The sequence below is a fragment of the Bubalus kerabau genome, chromosome 1 (assembly GCF_029407905.1).
Source record: "Bubalus kerabau isolate K-KA32 ecotype Philippines breed swamp buffalo chromosome 1, PCC_UOA_SB_1v2, whole genome shotgun sequence".
Taxonomy (NCBI): Eukaryota; Metazoa; Chordata; class Mammalia; order Artiodactyla; family Bovidae; genus Bubalus; species Bubalus kerabau.
In genome coordinates this window covers 165,674,672-165,696,974 of record NC_073624.1, presented here as the reverse complement: position 1 = coordinate 165,696,974, position 22,303 = coordinate 165,674,672, and the positions used below count along the sequence as shown (strand labels likewise).

The 22,303-nt window shown below is 39.2% G+C and overlaps 1 protein-coding gene across 1 annotated transcript in view; it reads left to right on the top strand.

Moving 5' to 3' along the window:
- Nucleotides 1-22,303, top strand: part of PTPN20 (protein tyrosine phosphatase non-receptor type 20) — a 53,545-nt gene that overhangs the window by 12,974 nt on the left and 18,268 nt on the right. The window contains exons 3-6 of the mRNA XM_055566452.1: nt 6,811-6,911; nt 10,045-10,148; nt 13,997-14,145; nt 16,840-16,930. Of these exons, the coding sequence (XP_055422427.1) occupies nt 6,811-6,911; nt 10,045-10,148; nt 13,997-14,145; nt 16,840-16,930 (445 nt within the window). The remainder of the gene's footprint in view (nt 1-6,810; nt 6,912-10,044; nt 10,149-13,996; nt 14,146-16,839; nt 16,931-22,303) is intronic.

Below are 22,303 nucleotides of genomic sequence, written 5' to 3'. Positions count from 1 at the left end.
TAAAAGATGATGCTGTGAAAGTGCTGCACTCAACATGCCAGCAAATTTGGAGAATGTAGCAGTGGCCACAGGACTGGAAAAAGTCAGTTTCATTCCAATCCCTAAGAAAGGCAACGCCAAAGAATGCTCAAACTACCTCACAATTGCACTCATCTCACATGCTAACATAGTAATGCTCAAAATTCTCCAAGCCAGGCTTCAACAATATGCGAACCATGAACTTCCAGATGTTCAAGCTGGTTTTAGAAAAGGCAAAGGAACCAGAGATCAAATTGTCAACATCCACTGGATCATGGAAAAAGCAAGAGAATTCTAGAAAACCATCTACTTCTGCTTTATTGACTATTCAAAAGCCTTTGACTGTGTGGATCACAATAAACTGTGGAAATCCTGAAAGGGATGGAAATACCAGACCACCTGACCTGCCTCCTGAGAAATCTGTATGCAGGTCAGGAAACAACAGTTAGAACTGGACGTGGAACAGCAGACTGGTTCCAAATAGGAAAAGGAGTACATCAAGGCTGTATATTCTCACCTGCTTATTTAACTTATATGCAGAGTACATCATGAGAAATGCTGGGCTGGAAGAAGCACAAGCTGGAATCAAGATTGCCGGGAGAAATATCAATAACCTCAGATATGCAGATGACACCTACTTATGCCAAAAAGTGAAGAACTAAAGAGCCTCTTGATGAAAGTGAAAGAGGAGAGTGAAAAGTTGGCTTAAAACTCAACATTCAGAAAACAAAGATCATGGCATCCAGTCCCATCATTTCATGGCAAATAGATGGAGAAACAGTGGAAACAGTGGGAGACTTTATTTTGGGGGGCTCCAAAATCACTGCAGATGGTGACTGCAGCCATGAAATGAAAAGACACTTGCTCCTTGGAAGGAAAGTTATGACTAACCTAGACAGCATATTCAAAAGCAGAGGCTTTACTTTGCCAACAAAGATCCATCTAGTCAAGGCTATTGTTTTTCCAGTAGTCATGTATGGATGTGAGAGTTGGACTGTGAAGAAAGCTGAGCGCCGAAGAATTGATGCTTTTGAACTGTGGTGTTGGAGAAGACTCTTGAGAGTCCCTTGGACTGCAAGGAGATCCAACCAGTCAATCCCAAAGGAAATCAGTCCTGAATGTTCATTGGAGGGACTGATGTTGAAGCTGAAACTCCAATACTTTGGCCACCTGATGTGAAGAGCTGACTCATTTGAAAAATCCTGATGCTGGGAAAGATTGAAGGCGGGAGGAGAAAGGGATGACAGAGGATGAGATGGTTGGATGGCATCAGCAACTTGATGGACATGAGTTTGAGAAAACTCTGGGAGTTGGTGATGGACAGGGAATCCTGGTGTGCCTCAGTCCATGGGGTCGCAAAGAGTCAGACATGACTGAGCAACTGAACTGAACTGATGTCATATTAATGGATAATAAAAACTTAATATAATGAAGATAACAGTTTTTCTTAATTTAAATTACAAAGTTAATTTAACCTAGTTTTAATACAGATTTCAAATTGTGTGTGTTTGTAGGTGAGGGAGAGAGAGATTTAATCAGCTGAATCAAACTTACTTGGGGAAACAGAAGTCCAAAAATATGCAGTATTAGGAAAGGAAGGCAAAGTGTATATGTGGTGGAATGAGAACTGGGATAACTGCAGATTATCAAGACTCATTATAAACCTCAAGAGTTGAGGAAATGTGGTAGTAATTTAGGAAGTGGCAAATAAGACAGATGAAACTGCTTAGAGATTACAGAAGATGACCTATGCATATATGGGAACTTTTTCTGACAAGTGGCATTGTGGATAGAATGGTCTGTTCAATTTATGGTGCGGATACAATTGGTTATCCCAAGAGGAAAAATAGTGCTTTGAACTGCTAAGACTAAAAACTCATACACAACAGCCAGACAGTGGTGATAGGTTGTACTGAAAGGGTTTGTTTTTGTAAATTTGGGGTGAAGGTGTGGCAGAAAAAGATAAAGTCCCATTTCCTAATGAAATCACAGTGTGACAAATTCAGGGACTGGCTAGTGATGCAGCTCAGCTCAGTCACTCAGTCATGTCTGATTCTTTGTGACCCCATGGACTGCAGAACAGCAGACTTCCCTGGCCATCACCAACCAGACCAGCTTGTGATTTATCCAGTCTGGCATTTTCCCATGGTGTACTCTGCATATAAGTTAAATAAGCAGGGTGACGATAAACGGCCTTGTACTCCTTTCCCAATTTTGAACCAGTCTGTTTTTCCATTCCAGTTCTTACTCTTGCTTCTAGACCTGCATACAGGTTTCTTAGGAGACAGGTAAAGTGATCTGGTATTCCCACCTCTAAGAATTTTCCACAGTTTGTTGTGATCCTCACAGTCAAAGGCTTTGTGTAGTCAATGAAGAAGAAGTAGTATTTTTCTGGAATTCCCTTATTTTCTCCATGATCCAACGAATGTTGCCAATTTGATCTCTGGGTCCTCTGCCTTTTCTAAACCCGGCTTGTACATCTGGAAGTTCTCAGTTCATTTACTGCTGAAGCTTAGCTTGAAGGGTTTTGAGCATAACCTTACTAGTATGCGAAACGAATACAATTTAGGGTAGTTTGAATATTCTTTGTCATTGCCCTTCTGACCTTTTCCAGTCCTGTGACCAATGCTGAGTTTTGCAAATTTGCTGACATATTGTGTGCAGCACTTTAACAGCATCCTCTTTTAGGATTTTTTGTTTGTTTGTTTGTTTTTTCTCTTTTAGGATTTTAAATAGCTCAGCTGGGATTCCTTCACCTCCGCTAGTGGTTATTTATGTGAAGTTAAGACTTAATAAGTGATATGTTTTGACTTATACTGCAAAATGAATGTGCTTGGTAAGAGTACTAGGTAGTTATACCATTAATATGCTTATATTTAAAATTAATTGTGCTTCGGTCCATGTTCTAGAATGTCAGCTTTACATATGTCCAAAAATGTATACATACCCACAAGAAGTATTTCAAGTCTAGGAAATTTCGTGGAATCAAGCAAAACACATACACATGAATATGGACTAAGAAGAGGGGAAAGGATTAATGTTTCACAAAATAAGAATCATCAAAAGACACTTCAAAAAGATGACAAGACATAACACAGTGTATGGCTGGAGATGCTGCATAAATAGGTGGGAGCTGGGGGTGGAAAATTAGGCAGAGGCCAGACCATGGCGGCCTTCTGGACTTTGGACCTGCTGTTCCTTTTGGTCAGGATGCTTTCCTGTTTCTTTGTCTAACTTTCCTTCTATCTTTTAGGTACATGGTGATTAAGTATCACCATACTTTGTTACTGCATTATTTTAGCTTTTATATATTTGCTTGTGTATTTTCTCTTTCCCCATGAGAATGTATGCATTTCACAAGGGCAGAACACATCATGCCTCTTATTCAGTGTTTTATCTGTAGCACTTAGAACAGTATCTCCATGTATTTGGACCCAGAAAAGAACGGTCAGATGAATGGGTTAATTGAAGCAGAATTGAGGGCAAAAATATTGATTACTTATTCCTTATTTTAAGGTGTTTTTTCCCTTTAATTATATTCAATTTATTTACCAGTGGTCTGGGTCCTGTACAGGACAGTGCAAAGTCAACACTGTGGACTAAAGTCCATTTAGTAGTACAAAATCTCATGCAGAGACATACCTAGAATTACTGGATTAAATTACACAAGCACGGAAATAAAGATAAGTAATCTTATTTATTAGTGTGTTCAGATCAGATCAGTCGATCAGTCGTGTCCAACTCTTTGCGACCCCGTGAATCGCAGCACGTCAGGCCTCCCTGTCCATCACCAACTCCCAGAGTTCACTCAGACTCACGTCCATCGAGTCGGTGATGCCATCCAGCCATCTCATCCTCTGTCATCCCCTTCTCCTCCTGCCCCCAATCCCTCCCAGCATCAGGGTCTTTTCCAATGAGTCAACTCTTCGCATGAGGTGGCCAAAGTACTGGAGTTTCAGCTTTAGCATCATTCCCTCCAAAGAAATCCCAGGGCTGATCTCCTTCAGAATGGACTGGTTGGATCTCCTTGCAGTCCAAGGGACTCTCAAGAGTCTTCTCCAACACCACAGTTCAAAAGCATCAATTCTTCGGTGCTCAGCCTTCTTCACAGTCCAACTCTCACATCCATACATGACCACAGGAAAAACCATAGCCTTGACTAGACAAACCTTTGTTGGCAAAGTAATGTCTCTGCTTTTGAATATGCTATCTAGGTTGGTATAACTTTTCTTCAAAGGAGTAAGTGTCTTTTAATTTCATGGCTGCAGTCACCATCTGTAGTGATTTTGGAGCCCAGAAAAATAGTCTGACACTGTTTCCACTGTTTCCCCATCTATTTCCCATGAAGGGATGGGACCAGATGCCATGATCTTCGTTTTCTGAATGTTGAGCTTTAAGCCAACTTTTTCACTCTCCTCTTTCACTTTCATCAAGAGGCTTTTTAGTTCCTCTTCACTTTATGCCATAAGGGTGGTGTCATCTGCATATCTGAGGTTATTGATATTTCTCCTGGCAATCTTGATTCCAGCTTGTGTTTCTTCCAGTCCAGCGTTTCTCATGATGTACTCTGCATTAAGTTAAATAAGCAGGGTGACAATATACAGCCTTGACGAACTCCTTTTCCTATTTGGAACCAGTCTGTTGTTCCATGTCCAGTTCGAACTGTTGCTTCCTGACCTGCATACAAATTTCTCAAGAGGCAGATCAGGTGGTCTGGTATTCCCATCTCTTGAAGAATTTTCCACAGTTGATTGTGATCCACACAGTCAAAGGCTTTGGCATAGTCAATAAAGCAGAAATAGATGTTTTTCTGGAACTCTCTTGCTTTTTCCATGATCCAGCGGAGGTTGGCAATTTGATCTCTGGTTCCTCTGCCTTTTCTAAAACCAGCTTGAACATCTGGAAGTTCACGGTTCACATATTGCTGAAGCCTGGCTTGGAGAATGTTGAGCATTACTTTACTAGCATGTGAGATGAGTGCAATTGTGCAGTACTTTGAGCATTCTTTAGCATTGCCTTTCTTTGGGATTGGAATGAAAACTGACCTTTTCCAGTCCTGTGGCCACTGCTGAGTTTTCCAAATTTGCTGGCATATTGAGGGCAGCACTTTCACAGCATCATCCTTCAGGATTTGGAATAGCTCAACTGGAATTCCATCACCTCCACTAGCTTTGTTCATAGTGATGCTTTCTAAAGCCCACTTGACTTCACATTCCAGGATGTCTGGCTCTAGGTCAGTGATCACACCATCGTGATTATCTGGGTCGTGAAGATCTTTTTTGTATAGTTCTTCTGTGTATTCTTGCCATCTCTTCTTAATATCTTCTGCTTCTGTTAGGTCCATACCATTTCTGTCCTTTATCGAGCTTATCTTTGCATGAAATGTTCCTTTGGTATCTCTGATTTTCTTGAAGAGATCCCTAGTCTTTCCCATTCTGTTGTTTTCCTCTATTTCTTTGCATTGATTGCTGAAGAAGACTTTCTTATCTCTTCTTGCTATTCTTTGGAACTCTGCATTCAGATGTTTATATCTTTCCTTTTCTCCTTTGCTTTTCATTTCTCTTCTTTTCACACTATTTGTAAGGCCTCCCCAGACAGCCATTTTGCTTTTTTGCATTTCTTTTCTATGGGAATGATCTTGATCCCTGTCACCTGTACAATGTCACAAACCTCATTCCATAGTTCATCAGGCACTCTATCTATCAGATCTAGGCCCTTAAATCTATTTCTCACTTCCACTGTATAGTCATAAGGGATTTGATTTAGGTCATACCTCAATGGTCTAGTGGTTTTCCCTACTTTCTTCAATTTAAGTCTGAATTTGGCAATAAGGAGTTCATGGTCTGAGCCACAGTCAGCTCCTGGTCTTGTTTTTGCTGACTGTATAGAGCTTCTCCATCTTTGGCTGCAAAGAATATAATCAATCTGATTTCAGTGTTGACCATCTGGTGATGTCCATGTATAGAGTCTTCTCTTGTGTTGTTGGAAGAGGGTGTTTGTTATGACCAGTGCATTTTCTTGGCAAAACTCTATCAGTCTTTGCCCTGCTTCATTCCGTATCCCAAGGCCAAATTTACCTGTTACTCCAGGTGTTTCTTGACTTCCTACTTTTGCATTCCAATCCCCTATAATGAAAAGGACATCTTTTTTGGGTGTTAGTTCTAAAAGGTCTTGTAGGTCTTCATAGAATCGTTCAACTTCAGCTTCTTCAGCATTACTGGTTGGGGCATAGACTTGGATTACTGTGATATTGAATGGTTTGCCTTGGAAACAAACAGAGATCATTCTGTCGTTTTTGAGATTGCATCCAAGTACTGCATTTCAGACTCTTTTGTTGACCATGATGGCCACTCCATTTCTTCTGAGGGATTCCTGCCCGCAGTAGTAGATATAATGGTCATCTGAGTAAGCTAAATGAGATAAGCACTCATTTTAAGAATCTCCTCTGGGCTGCAATAGTAATCTTTTTTTGTTTTTTGTTTTTTTTTTTAAGAAAAATAAGCTTTCTTTTCATGAACTTTTGGAAAATAATTTGGATGATTAAAACTTGGGTGATTCAATAGAAATAATTTATATGTGCATGGTACTCTACATGCTGTTTTGATGGATTGGAAAATATTGAAAGGGAGATATACATTTCAAGTGATTTTCTAAGAGTAGAAATCACACCATGATTGTGATTTAATTCTATTATTGAAGACCTTATTGCTCTTCATGAGAAGCTATAGAAATCATTTTCTCTTAAACTATTGATTCCTAAAACATAGTTATAATTTTTTTATATGCCTACAGGTTTTTCAAAATGAAGTTAAATCAAGGAAGCTAAAAGTCTTTCTTCGAGATTTCCAACATAGTGATGATTTTGAAGATCAGTTTAAAGACGAGGCTGAAAGGTATAACTCATATGCTTATTTAGTAAGTTTTCTGCTTATTCATATTCATAGCTAAACCTTTGATGGAGGCTGAATAGCGGCCCTCAAATGTTTGATTAATTTTAAAAATATAGTACTTTGTAGTAAGTACGATCTGATTTATCAAGAAATAGGATGTATTTATGATCTCATAAATATGATATTAACACAAGAAAAAGGTATTCCTAAAGAATTCAGTTTCTCTATCATCTCAACAATTACCCAGTTCCAAAACCTTTGTAAGTGTGTTTTGAGTTCTTGGATGGGGCAGTGTACTTGGAGTAAGGTAAAGCTTAGTACACAATTAGGTTTTATAAGACGTTACATGTTTCCAGAAAGAAAATAACGTATACTAGAAATGGAACTATTAGCATGGTGAATACTACATATGAAAAAATTTAAAAACTTGGAGAAAAAGTAAATTTCCATTAGAAACAAAAGAAACAGCAACTTTAATGCTTATAAATATTCAAATTTAGATGTTATGTACAAAGACATTAAATAAGAAAATATTTTATTGAGTCATATTTTCTTAGAGATTTGTAAGTAATATTAGCTACAGTCACTGGAAGAGCACTGCATAATAGTGTGTATAGTATATAGTTGTATAAACAACTTTCAGAAATGCATTAAATGAACAACAAATAACATTAATTCAAAAGTGTTTTGAGATAATATTATATGTTACTAATATATACTAATTATTAGATACTAATTACATACTAAGCACTGTATACAAATACAAAATATTAATAGTTCTTGTTCTGTAGTTTACTGTTGGGGCTCAGACACCTACAAGACAAAGTTAAATACAGTAGTAAATATTGTTATAGAATCAGAGTCCAAGGATTGTGGATACAGAAAACAAAAACTAGGCAAGGGGGAGAGTTCTCCAGCAGCTGCTTTGAGGAAAAGAGATTTTGGTTGGCTTTAGGATCTTAAATAAACAAAGGTTCAGCAGGTGAAAAGCAAGGGAAGAAAATTTCAAGCTGTGGGAAGAAGTTTGAGCAAAAATAAGGAGCCATGAAAATATCTTATTTTTGGTGAGAAATGTTATGTGTCAAGAGTTATAGGATATACATTTCTTGGAATTCCAGGAAGCTTGGGAAGATGAGAGACAGAATAGAAAGTATAATGTGGGCCATAGTTTGAATGAACTGAAGATATGTGAAACCAAGGAGTACACATTTTATTCAGTCTGTTAGAATGAAAATGAAGCACAGATGGAGTCTTTTTGCATCTTCCTGTCTGTCTATCAGTCATCCATCTATCTGTTATCTATCAGGAAGGAGGCTTGATGGTGAAAGACAGCTGGTAGCAAATGGAGAACAAGTGGATGTTTACAGTAACTCAAGAAAGGAGGGAGGAGCAAAGAGTTAGGAACCTGTTATTACCCACAGAAACAAAGGGGAAAGACATTTACTTTGTTAAGGCTGAGGCATACAGTACATAAAGGAAATTAATAGAGATGAGGACAGAAAAGTAGGCAAGGGTGAGACTATTAGCCTCCTGGATTTATGGGTTCAGTGAGGAGCCTGAGTCTATCCTGAGGTTGGTGGGAAAGTACAACACCTAAATTTTCATTTAGGGGAGAATTTTCTCAGGAATTGGAGAGCAGACCCAGAAATCACATTAGGAGCCTTTTGCTAAATGGGCTTGCAAATGAAAGTGCAAAAAGAGCCCAGCTGATAGCGTAAGTGAGTACACTGAGTAGTGAGAAGGTGGAAAGGAAGTGGAAAGGGAACGTGGGCTGGTATTTGAGAACCTGATAGAGTATATAGAACAGTATTTCGATGGAGATAGAAAGATTAAAGGGTTTTTTTAAGGGTTTTTTATTTTTAAGGTGAGAGAGAATCAGTTGATTCATGTCTGTTCTTATGATATGGAAGAATTTGTAGGTAGGGAGAAATTAGTTATATTTAAGAAAATATTCAGCATTCAAAAAACTAAGATCATGGCATCCGGTCCCATCACTTCATGGCAAATAGATGGGGAAACAATGGAAACAGTGACAGACTTTATTTTGGAGGGCTCCAAGAGTACTGCAGATGATGACTACAGCCATGAAATTAAAAGATGCTTACTCCTTGGTAGAAAAGCTATGACCAACCTAGACAGCATTTTAAAAAGCAGAGACAGTACTTTGCCCACAAAGGTCCATCCTGTCAAAACTATGGTTTTTCTAGTAGTTACGTATGGATGTGAGAGTTGGACTATAAAGAAAGCTGAGTGCGGAAGAATTGATGTTTTTGAACTGTGGTGTTGGAGAAGACTCTTAAGAGTCCCTTGGACTGCAAGGAGATCCAACCAGTCAATCCTAAAGGAAATCAGTCCTGAATGCTCATTGGAAGGACTGATGCTGAAGTTGAAACTCCAATACTTTGGCCACCTGATGCAAAGAACTGACTCATTTGAAAAGACCCTGATGCTGGGGAAGGTTGAAGGGAGGAGGAGAAGGGGACGGCAGAGGATGAGATGGTTGGATGGCATCACCAACTCAATGGACATGAGTTTGAGCAAGCTCGGGGAACTGGTGATGGACAGGGAATCCTGGCGTGCTGAGTCCGTGTGGTCGCAGAGTTGGACATGACTGAGCGACTGAATTGAGGTGAACTGAACTGAAGAAAACATAATTTTAGAAAAATGTCTCAGAGGAGACAGCAGAGAGTTGAAAACCTGAAAGGATTAATTCTGAACATGGAGAAAACAAGGAATAATGAAGAATGTTGATGCACTTAAGTGTACATTTTTAAAGAGAGTAAGTTGAAAAAGTTCTTACTTTCTGGCTTACATTTCATAGAAGGGGCTGCACTGTTACTAAAGCAGAGCGTTGAGGAAGGTAGTACCTGAGAACGGTAGTTCAGAAATTAGGAGTGGTAGAGGAAACGAAATAGAAGCGAAGTGAAAGCTAAAGTTGGAGTTTGTGATCAGACGTTGGAACTTTGGAACTATCTCTTTGAAAGTGGGCCAGCTCCTGGGGTTGACAATGGAAGCGGGTGGTTTAACTGAAATGGAGGTGAATGTCAATTGACTAGTTAATGTAGATTATCAGAGATTCTCTCTTAAATACACATACATTCTCTAAGCCATGGACAAATATAAATTTCTTTTCTAGTGAGAATGACGGCACCTTGCGGAAAACCAATAGCTTCTTTCTAAAGCAGAAGTCGAGCAATGAAGATGAAGAGCTTGCAGGGCCTTCCCATCCTGCACTTCAGGGTATGCCCTCATCCCATTTTATTAGCAGATTCTTGATGAGGCTATATTTAAGAGGTATGCACAAGAAATTTCTAATAGAGATGCAGGAAAAGAGCTAGAAAAAACTTTTTCAAAAGGGAAAAAGTTGATTTTCTAGGATTTTCCTTTAAAAATGAAGAAACTATTCCATGCCTCACATTAATAAAGGGTACATTTCTATTCTTTCTTTAAGTATTTTAGTATAGCAAACATGCCAATTTAATAAAATGAGCTGTTTATTTCTTAACAACTTTTATAGAGTAAATATTACCTGCTTCTTCATTTACTTAATTTGAATTTGTTGCACAATAGTTACTTTGTACTCTTGCCTGGAAAACCCCATGGACGGAGGAGCCTGGTGGGCTGCAGTCCATTGGGTCGCTAAGAGTCGGACATGACTGAGCGACTTCACTTTCACTTTTCACTTTCATGCATTGGAGAAGGAAATGGCAACCCACTCCAGTGTTCTTGCCTGGAGAATCCCAGGGACAGGGGAGCCTGGTGGGCTGCCGTCTATGGGGTCGCACAGAGTCGGACACGACTGAAGGGACTTAGCAGCAGTAGCAGCAGCAGTTACTTTGTAAGTAAAATAATAGCTTTTTTGGGGGATTATACATTATCATATGTGGGAAAAAAGAAAATATAGGTATGAATAATAAAGTAAACCATAATACTGTCTCTGCCTTCTCTCAGCAGTTTTTTTCCCAGCAAGGCTAGAACACATTGAGAAGCCAAACGGGTGTTTCTGTTGGGGATGGGAGATGATCAAAATGGCTTTGAATGGGAATTTTGTCTGCTCCTTGGGCTTCCTAGTGGCTACTCCCTGGTGGCTCAGATGGTAAAGTATATGCCTACAATGCAGGAGACCTGGGTTCAATCCTTGGGTTGGGAAGATCTCCTGGAGAAGGAAATAGCAACCCACTCCAGAATTCTTGCCTGGAAAATCCCATGGACAGAGGAGCCTGGTAGGCTACAGTCCACGGGGTCGCAAAGAGTTGGACACAACTGAGTGACTTTACTTCTGGGCTTCCTAGAGATACTTGTGGGAAATTTTAGGATTTCTGTGACTGCCTCTCCCCACCAACAGTTCCTCATTTTCGCCTCTAGAAAGAGCTTTTGGATATAATAGGGTCCAAGACAAGATGAGTTTCTCGTGGCAGTGCAGATTTTTGGAAACTTCTATCTCTTCTTTATGCCAGTTCTTTTGTTTAATTGCTTCTTGTGTATTTTTGCTGGTATTTACTTGATTTTTGTTATAAGATTTGGCTTTGGAAAGAGATTTCACTTACGCATTTTACCTCAGAATTATTCTGTTTTTTTAAAAAATGAGAGCCCTTTTATGTATCAGGATTTCTCTCTGTTTTTCTGGCTGTGTTGGGTCTTAGTTGCAGCATGTGGGATCTTTGTTGTGGCGCCAGGCTTCTCTCTAGTTGTGATGCATGGGCTCCAGAGCGCATGGACTTTGTAGACTGTGACATGCAGTCTCTCTAGTTGAGGCACCTGGGCTCAGTAGCTGAGGTGTGTGGGTTTAGTTATCCTGAGGCATGTGGGAACCAAGTTCCCCAACCAGGGATCAAACCCCCTGCATTGGAAAGCAGATTCTCAACCACCAGACCACTAGGGAAATCCCTCAAAATTCATATTAAAAAAATTATTTTAATACTGACTTTCTAGATTTATGGCATTTTGGCCAGTGTACATGATCTTTAAAATTTTAGATATTTAGAATCTAGATTATTGACATGACCTAAAAGACCATTAGTTTTTCAGAAAATTTCCATATGTACTATTAAATAGAATGTATGCTCTTTTGTTATGATTGGTTACAAGTATATAGCTATATAATATAGATCTGTATCTGTAGTATAATATATCATTATTGTTTTTGTTGTTGTTCAGTCGTTCAGTCATATCCAACTTTTTGCAACCCCATGGACTGCAGCATTCCAGACTTCCCTGTCTTCCATCATCTCCCTGAGCTTGCTCAAACTCATGTCTGTTGAGTCAGTGATGCCATCCAAATTACTTACAATTGTATACAGCATATAGAGATAAATGTTATACATTTATTTTAGTGCTATCAATTATATAGATCCTCTTAATCCTTGTGATGTGTGTGTGTTTATGCACATGTGCATGCTTGACCTGTTTTAGAATTAGAGTCAGAGGTGTATTAGACTCTGCATATACTCTCATCTCAGATTCCAGGGTCCGGGACTTCTAAACACTTGGTCCCAGAGAGGACAAAAGTTCTTTCTTTTTCCCGTCCATGTCTTGTATGTGTTTTGTTTTAGTCCAGTCACTCAGTTGTGCCTGACGCTTTGTGAGCCCATAGACTGCAGCATGCCAGGCTTCCCTGGCCTTCTGTATCTCCCCACTTCTTTACCATTTGAGCCACCAGGGACACCCTCTGTATCTCCCAGAGTTTGCTAAAACTCACGTCCATTGAGTCAGTGATGTCATCCAACCATCTCATCCTCCATTGCCCCCTTCTCCTCCTGCCCTCAGTCTTTCCCAGCATCAGCGTCTTTTCCAATAAGTCGGCTCTTCGCATCAGGTGGCCAAAGTATTGGAGCTTCAGCTTCAGCGTAAGTCCTTCCAATGAATATTCAGGAATGATTTCCTTTAGGGTGGACTGATTTGATCTCCTTGTTGTCCAAGAGACTCTCAAGTCTTCTCCAACACCACAGTTCAAAAGCATCAATTCTTTGGCGCACAGCCTTCTTTATGGTCCAACTCTCACATCTATACATGACTACTGGAAAAACCATAACTTTGACTGTATCAGCAAAAGTAATGTCTCTTTGTCAGCAAAGTAATGTCTCTACTTTCTAATGTGCTGTCTAGGTTTGTCATAGCTCTTCTTTCAAGGAGCAAGCATCTTTTAATTTCATGGTTGCCATCACTGTCTGCAGTGCTTTTGGAGCCCTCCAAAATAAAGTCTGTCACTGTTTCTATTGTTTCCCATTTATTTGCCATTAAGTGATGGGACCAGCTGCCATGATCTTCATTTTTGAATGTTGAGTTTTAAGCCAGCTTTTCACTCTCCTCTTTCACCTTCATCAAGCAGCTCTTTAGTTCCTCTTTGCTTTCTGCCATTAGGTTGGTGTCATCTGCATATCTGAGGTTATTGATATTTCTCCCAGCAATCTTGATTCCAGCTTGTGCTTCATCCAGCCCAGCATTTCGCCTGATGTACTCTGCATATAAGTTACATAAGCCAGGTGACAATATACAGCCTTGATGTACTCCTTTTCCAATTTGCAACCAGTCCATTGTTCCATGTCTGGTTCTAATTGTTGCTTCTTGATCTGTGTACAGGTTTCTCAGGAGGCAGGTAAGATGGTCTGATATTCCCATCTCTTTAAGAATCTTCCACAGTTTGTTGTGATCCACGCAGAGAATTTAGCATAGACAATGAAACAAAAATAGATGGTTTTCTGGAATTCCCTTGCTTTTTCTATGATCCAACAGATGTTGGCAATTTGATCTCTGGTTCTTCTACCTTGCTTGCCTTGGCATAATTGTCAATATATACACTCAGTCACATTATAAAACAGATCACTTCTCAGTCTATCATATCTATTTATAATGCAATAGTTTTTTTCTAAGAATAGTGGATTTTGTGTAATTTCAAGGTGTATAGTCATGATTTTTCCAAAATAAGGACCCTTCCTTTAAAAGTAATAATAGACTCTTCACCTCTGGAAAAATAAAATTTCATTACTTCTTAAATGGCTGGCTCTTTACTTAAAAGAAAACAATAAAAATAAAATCTCCCTTCACACATATATAAGTAACTTAGAGATGTGAATTTTTCTCTTTCTTAGGTATGGAAATTGTTTCTGAAAAGGAGCTAGCTCAGTTAGCTCTGGTTCGACCATTAATATTCAATACACAGGAGCAATCAACCATCAGGGATTATTTTAAAATACTTACAAAAAAAGTATCAGAAGATGAAATCACCCAGGAATTTAAAGTAAATATTTTGGTTTTAACCAAGGTCTATATATGATTTGTTTTTCTACTTCTTGATCAGAGAATATCTGTTCTTTTTTTTTCAGGTTGAATATATTGTTTTTATTTTTAAATATTAAATTTGTTTCTAAAGTAATGGGTGTACATAGTAAAAGAATAAAATAGCATAAAATGTTATAAAACAGATAAAGTCTCTTTTTCTCTCTTGATTCCCTATACCACTATTAAATCTGTCATATAAACTTTCAGAAAAATTGCTGGCATGTACTTTATTATTTTGCTCTTTCTTTCCTTTTATGAAGAATTCCAATAAGAAATAATTCCCAAATATATTATAAGCATATATAGTTCTATCTCATTCTTTTAAGTATTGCATGGTAGTTATATGAATGAAGACTTTTTTTCTTTAAATAGTCCTCTATGATGAACATTTAGTTTATTACAGATGTTGTTATTATGAAAAACATTGCCCCTCTTCATTCATGTTCCTATGCATAGTCTTTAGAACAAATTCCTGGAAAGACAACCAGTATTTTGTGCTGTTAGATTTTTGGGTCTTTACTCATCTTTTAAGTGACAGATGATTTCTTGTTGATATTCTAATTGGCATTTCTTAATTTGAGAACAGATAGCTTTCCATATGCTTTTAAGCCTTTCATATTTGTTTTCAGTGAACTAGTTCCAGTTGTTTGTCTAATTTTCTATTTATTCCTTTTCTTATCAGTTATTAACTCTTTATATAATGAAGAAATTACCCTTTTTGTACGTGTTTTGTATATATGGTAAAATTTTCCACTTTGTTTTTCGTGTTACATGCATATACATCTACTGTGAAGAAATAGCTAATTTTTAATGGTTGAATGTCATTCTTTTGGGGGCTTCAGGGTTTTCTGCATCCTTTAGGGATTCCCCTTTCACTCTAGGAACATAGCAATTATTTCTTGCTTTTTTTCTAATATTTTGTGATTTTTTTCAATGCATAAATCTTTCATCCAGCTAGCATTTAATTTGTTATAAGATATTTGGTAGGGATCCAACACTCTATAGCTAGTCAGTTGTCCAATGATCCTCTTGTCCCAACTTCTCTTCAGTGATGTGAAATGCTACTTTTTCATAACTGAAGCACCATATATATTTTATTTTTGTGATTTTTAAAATTGATTTGTTTATTCACGTGCCAAAGTTTTAAAATTAACATAGCTTTGTATTATATTTTACCATCGATTAAGACTCGTCTTCCCTCATTACTCTTCTTTTATAGAATTGTTCTGCTTCTTTTTACAGTTGCTTTTTCCTAGACTACTTTTAGAATTGGTTTGTAGAAAGATTAAACTGTAAAAATAGGTGTGGAAATTGTTTCTGAAAAGGAGCTAGTTCAGTTAGCTGTGGTTTGACCATTAATATTCAATACTCCGGAGCAGTCAACCATCAGGGATTATTTTAAAGTACTTACAAAAAAAAGTATCAGAATATGAAATCACCCAGGAATTTGTGGTAAATATTTTGGTTTTAACCAAGATCTATATGCGACCCTGATATTATCTTATAGCTTAAAACCTGGATCCTCATTCTCCATTGCAGTAGTGGCCAACATTAACTTATGGTAGTGCCAAGTTGGCTACCCGAGAGCTGCTGAAGAGTTTTTAAAAAGTGTGCACCCTCAGGCTTTATCCGCAACTGTCCAACTAGAGTAGGGCTGGGTACGTACCAGCTCCCTTTGTGTGTGAAACAAGGCGTTCCTGCTTAGTTTTAGTTCCCCTTTGTGTTCTGCGTTCCTGTGTGTGTGAAACAAGGCGTTCCTGCTTAGTTTTAGTTCCCCTTTGTGTTCTGCGTTCCTGTGTGTGTGAAACAAGGCGTTCCTGCTTAGTTTTAGTTCCCCTTTTGTGTTCTGCGTTCCTGTGTGTGTGAAACAAGGCGTTCCTGCTTAGTTTTAGTTCCCCTTTTGTGTTCTGCGTTCCTGTGTCCTGCGCTGTTGCTGCCATACTGCTGATTGTTTTCTAAAGAGGACCTGTGTACGTCCATGCCTTTATTACTGTTCCCCTACCTGGTGTGATACCCATTCACCTCTTCTTTCCTTTCACACACACCCATTTCCACGCTACTAACTTCTGAGCCTCGAAGGCTCAGTTCAAGTACTGCTTTCTTTCTAGGAGCTTTCCTTTCTGTGCCTTTGAGTGCGGTCTAGTCATTTATGCTGGTGTGTCTCTACATTGATCACGTGGCCACCTCTCTAGCTGCTGTTAACTTCTTACGTATAAAGCCATTTTCAGAGTCATCTTTGTACTGCAGAATGTGGGACAGTGATGAGTTCATACTAAATGTTCATTTAATGTTGAATTCACAGTTGGTTATAAAGTTTTTGAAAAGAAGAATTCTTCTGTATTGGCTTTTTTTTTTTTTTTTTTTAATGAAAAAGGAAAAATCTTGGAGTTCAAGGGAAAAAGTATCTCCAGAGAGTTGAGCATTTCCTTATCAAGCAGCTTGTTGATTCACATCTCAAATCCGAGATATTTTATATAGGACTTTTCCAGTGGAGCTCTGACTTCTTTACTTACCATAGAACACATTGAATATCAGGATATGTCATAAAGGGACTTGAGAATCATGAACACTACACAAAGACAGATATTTTTTCTCTCCTCCTTTTTTTTTCTGTCATAGTAAATATATCACATATATTTCTTACCTTTTAAAGGCATTGGAAGTTAAGAATCTGCCTGCTGTTTTCCACTCTGGGAATGAACTACACAACAGAGACAAAAACAGATATCGAGATATTCTTCCATGTAAGCTAACAATGGTTTTAATTATTTTCCTATTTACACTTGATGAAAGGTAAGAAGTGGGTTGTATGGCTTTCGGTATTAGCCATTTTGACCTGTGGCCATGATGAAGAACTCTGGAAGCTAGCACCGGGTGACCTGGGCATATTCTTGGTTATCTTAGGTCATGAAGAAGGTCAAATCTTCTATCCCAGGTAAATCTACTCACTGTCACAGGATTCTTTTCACAAGTCCTTCAACTCTGTTCTTTTGCATTGCTGCTGCTGCTGCTGCTATCGCTTAGTCGTGTCTGACTCTGCGACCCCATAGACGGCAGCCCACCAGACTCCTCCGTCCATGGGATTTTCTAGGCAAAAGTACTGGAGTGGGGTGCCATTGCCTTCTCCGTTCTTATGCATTACTACTTCTAAAACATCTTATGGCTATTCAAGGTTTTTTGTATTTCCATACAAATTATGAAATTATTTGTTCTAGCTCTGTGAAGAATACTGTTGGTAGCTTGATAGGGATTGCATTGAATCTATAAATTGCTTTGGGTAGTATACTCATTTTCACTATATTGATTCTTCCAATCCATGAACATGGTATATTTCTCCATCTATTAGTGTCCTCTTTGATTTCTTTCACCAGTGTTTTATAGTTTTCTATATATAGGTCTTTAGTTTCTTTAGGTAGATATATTCCTCCTAAGTATTTTATTCTTTTCGTTGCAATGGTGAAAGGAATGTTTCCTTAATTTCTCTTTCTATTTTCTCATTATTAGTGTATAGGAATGCAAGGGATTTCTGTGTGTTGATTTTATATCCTGCAACTTTACTATATTCATTGATCAGTTCTAGTAATTTTCTGGTGGAGTCTTTAGGGTTTTCTATGTAGAGGATCATGTCATCTGCAAACAGTGAGAATTTTACTTCTTCTTTTCCAATTTGGATTCCTTTTACTTCTTTTTCTGCTCTGATTGCTGTGGCCAAAACTTCCAAAACTATGTTGAATAGTAATGGTGAAAGTGGGCACCCTTGTCTTGTTCCTGACTTTAGAGGAAATGCTTTCAGTTTCTCACCATTGAGGATAATGTTTGCTGTGGGTTTGTCATATATAGCTTTTATTATGTTGAGGTATGTTCCTTCAAGAACTGTAGGAATCAACCTGCCTGACTTCAGGCTCTACTACAAAGCCACAGTCCTCAAGACAGTATGGTACTGGCACAAAGACAGAAATATAGATCAATGGAACAAAATAGAAAGCCCAGAGATAAATCCACACACATATGGACACCTTATCTTTGACAAAGGAAGCAAGAATATACAATGGATTAAAGACAATCTCTTTAACAAGTGGTGCTGGGAAAAGTGGTCAACCACTTGTAAAAGAATGAAACTAGAACACTTTCAAACACCATACACAAAAATAAACTCAAAATGGATTAAAGATCTAAATGTAAGACCAGAAACTATAAAACTCCTAGAGGAGAACATAGGCAAAACACTCTCCAATATACATCGCAGCAGGATCCTCTGTGACCCACCTCCCAGAATGTTGGAAATAAAAGCAAAAATAAACAAATAGGACCTAATTAAACTTAAAAGCTTCTGTACAACAAAGGAAATTATAAGCAAGGTGAAAAGACAGCCTTCAGAATGGGAGAAAATAATAGCAAATGAAGCGACTGACAAACAACTAATCTCAAAAATATACAAGCAACTTCTACAGCTCAATTCCAGAAAAATAAATGACCCAATCAAAAAATGGGCCAAAGAACTAAATAGACATTTCTCCAAAGAAGACATACAGATGGCTAACAAACACATGAAAAGATGCTCAACATCACTCATTATCAGAGAAATGCAAATCAAAACCACTATGAGGTACCACTTCACGCCAGTCAGAATGGCTGCAATCCAAAAGTCTACAAGCAATAAATGCTGGAGAGGGTCTGGAGAAAAGGGAACCCTCTTACACTGTTGCTGGGAATGCAAACTAGTACATCCACTATGGAGAACAGTGTGGAGATTCCTTAAAAAACTGGAAATAGAACTGCCTTATGATCCAGCAATCCCACTGCTGGGCATACACACTGAGGAAACCAGAAGGGAAAGAGACACGTGTACCCCAATGTTCATCGCAGCACTGTTTATAATACCCAGGACATGAAAGCAACCTAGATGTCCATCAGCAGATGAATGGATAAGAAAGCAGTGGTACATATACACAATGGAGTATTACTCAGCCATTAAAAAGAATACATTTGAATCAGTTCTAATGAGGTGGATGAAACTGGAGCCTATTATACAGAGTGAAGTAAGCCAGAAAGAAAAACACCAATACAGTATACTAATGCATATATATGGAATTTAGAAAGATGGTAACAATAACCCTGTATATGAGACAGCAAAAGAGACACTGATGTAGACACTGATATAGAACACTCTTTTGGACCCTGTGGGAGAGGGAGAGCGTGGGATGATTTGGGAGAATGGCATTGAAACATGTATAATATCATATATGAAACGAGTTGCCAGTCCAGGTTTGATGCACGATACTGGATGCTTGGGACTAGTGCACTGGGACGACCCAGAGGGATGGTACGGGGAGGGAGGAGGGAGGAAGGTTCAGGATGGGGAACACATGTATACCTGTGGCGGATTCATTTTGATATATGGCAAAACCAATACAATATTGTAAAGTTAAAAAATAAAATAAAATTAATTTAAAAAAAAAACATCTTATGCATTGTTGCAGCTAAAACAGAAAGTTTATTACTGAGACATCTTTCACTTTTGCCACCCTAAGCCCTTACCACCTTCCCTGATCATTTTGTTTAGACACACAAATACAGTGGCACTATTTCTATCCTTTGTCCTGAACAATAAAGCTGCCAATCTACCCTCCAACAGGAGGCTTCCCTTTGATTGTTGCCAAAGACTTGCTCTTTGCTTTCTAGGGCTAGTTTCTTCCCCACCCAGTTACAGATTCATTTGTCTCAGACCTTCTAAAGAGCAGAAACAAAGCAACACAATTTTACTCTTAGGGTGGAAATCTCATTTTTATGCCTCACATTCCTTTCAAAGTCAAAAAATTTTTCCCAAATTAAATTACCATTTTTCTTCCTACAAAATGACCTTCTTCTTTATCCTGTATCTTGTTTAGTTTAACTACTCATTTGTTCAAGCCAGAGAACCTGAGTCAGCTGCAGTATCCAAAGTGGTCACAAAGTCCTTTCAGTTCTGCCTTCTTAGTACCGCAAGAGTCCTCACGCATCTCTTGATTGCCACTGCCGCTAGCCTAGATTGAGCCTGCTTTCTCTCTCGGCCAGTCTCCGTCTTCTTCACTGCCTCTACTCCCATCTACTCACAGTAGCTACTGAAATAATTCCCCTAAAAGCTCTGAAGGCACAAATAAGTTACATGAAGTGGCCAAAATCCCCCCCTTCTGCTGCATGACCTCTTTCCCAGCCTGCACCTGCGGCTTCGTGTCAGGTTCCCCATGATCAGGTGACCCAGGACAGGAGAACTGGGCCCGGGTAACAGATGGCGCTGCGTGCCATGCAGGCTGCGTGCCACGCGGGCAGCACCTAGAAGTAGCTAGCAGCTACTCCACAGTGCCGTTCTGGGACATGCCTGAAAGGCAGGGGTGAAGGGAAGTCCTCTCAGTTGGTAGAACTTTAAGCAGTGTACTTGGTTGTTCATTTTGCTTGGAAGCAGAAATGGTGAGAGGTACAAATCTTTATTAATTCATGGGCTGTAGTCAGTTGTTTGACTGGATTGTCAGAGACTTAGAAGAAACATAACTGGGAAGTTGATCACAAGGAAATCTGGGAGAGATAAGTGTGTATAGATCTCTCTGAAAGGGCAAAAACATGATATATTTGTGTCTTTTGTGAACGTTCATTGAAGGGTGATTTAAGAAGAGGTTTTAACAATCAAGTGGATAGGATGACCTATTCTGTGGATACTAGTCAGCCTCTTTCTCAAATACTCCTGTCATTACCCAATGGATTAATGAATAAAGTAGACTTGCTGGCAGGAATAGACGCTATGCATGGACTCATCAACATGGACTTCTCCTCACCAGGCTGACCTTGCTATGGCCATTTCTGAGTGCCCAATCTGCCAGTAGCAGAGACCGACACTGAGGCCCTAATATGACAGCATTTCCAAGAGTGACCAGCCGCCTAGCTACCTGATGACAGGTGGATTACATTGAATTGCTTCTGTCATGGAAGGAACAATGCTTTTTTGCATTCTAAAATAGACACAACATAGATTTGCCTTCCCTGCATACAAACTTCTACCAAATCTACCAAATGGACCTGAAGAATGCCTTACCACCATCATGGTAGTCCACACAGCTTTGCTTCTGATCAAGGAACTCACTTAGAGTCAAATTATTTGTGACAGTGGGCCCATGATCATGTAATTCACTGGCTTTGACACACTCCTCCTCATTCCGAGGGAGCTGGCTTGATAGAGCAACGGAATGACCTTTTGTAGACACAGTAACAGTGCCAGCTAGGTGGCAGTACCTCACAGGGCTGGAGCAGTGTTTGCCAAGAGGTTATATTTGCTCCAAATTAGGGTCCAATACATGATGCTATTTCTGCCACAGCCAGGAGTCAGGAGTCAAGGGATGGAGATGAGAGTGGCCCCAGTCACTGTCACCTCTGAAGTGAAAGCTGAAAGTGAAACTCGCTCAGTTGTGTCTGACTCTTTGTGATTCCATGGACTGTAGCATGGGTAGCCATTCCCTTCTCCAGGGGATCCTCTCACCTCAGGGATCGAACCCCTGTCTCCTGCATTGCAGGCAAATTCTTTACCGTCTGAGCCACCAGGGAAGCCTCACTGTTACCGCTGCTGCTGCTAAGTCACCTCAGTCGTGTCTGACTCTGTGCGACCCCGTAGACGGCAGCCCACCAGGCTCCCCCGTCCCTGGGATTCTCCAGGCAAGAACACTGGAGTGGGCTGCCACTTCCTTCTCCAATACCGCTAGTTACTGCTAGTGATCCACTAACACAATTTTTGCTTCCTGTCACTGTAACCTTATGCTCTGCTGGTCTCAAGGTCTTAGTGGCTCTCTTCATTAATGGCATCTGGTATTTGGTAAGGACTTTCCACCTGAAAACTTGAGTCTTCCTTGAAGGGCAGCAAATCATGGAATTATATGTAGATTATGGAGTCTAGAAGAATTGCTGCATAATACGGAACAAATGACTTAGGTGCTTTGAATAAATATTCCTTATCTGAAAGGCATGAATAATAATATGACTCTTCAAAGGACAGTTTTGAAGTTCAGATGAGGTGATGCATGGCTTGCGTGTTTGCGCTAAATTCTCTTTTTGAGGGGAACTGAGACTAAACCGCCACCTCCACCTTTCTCCTG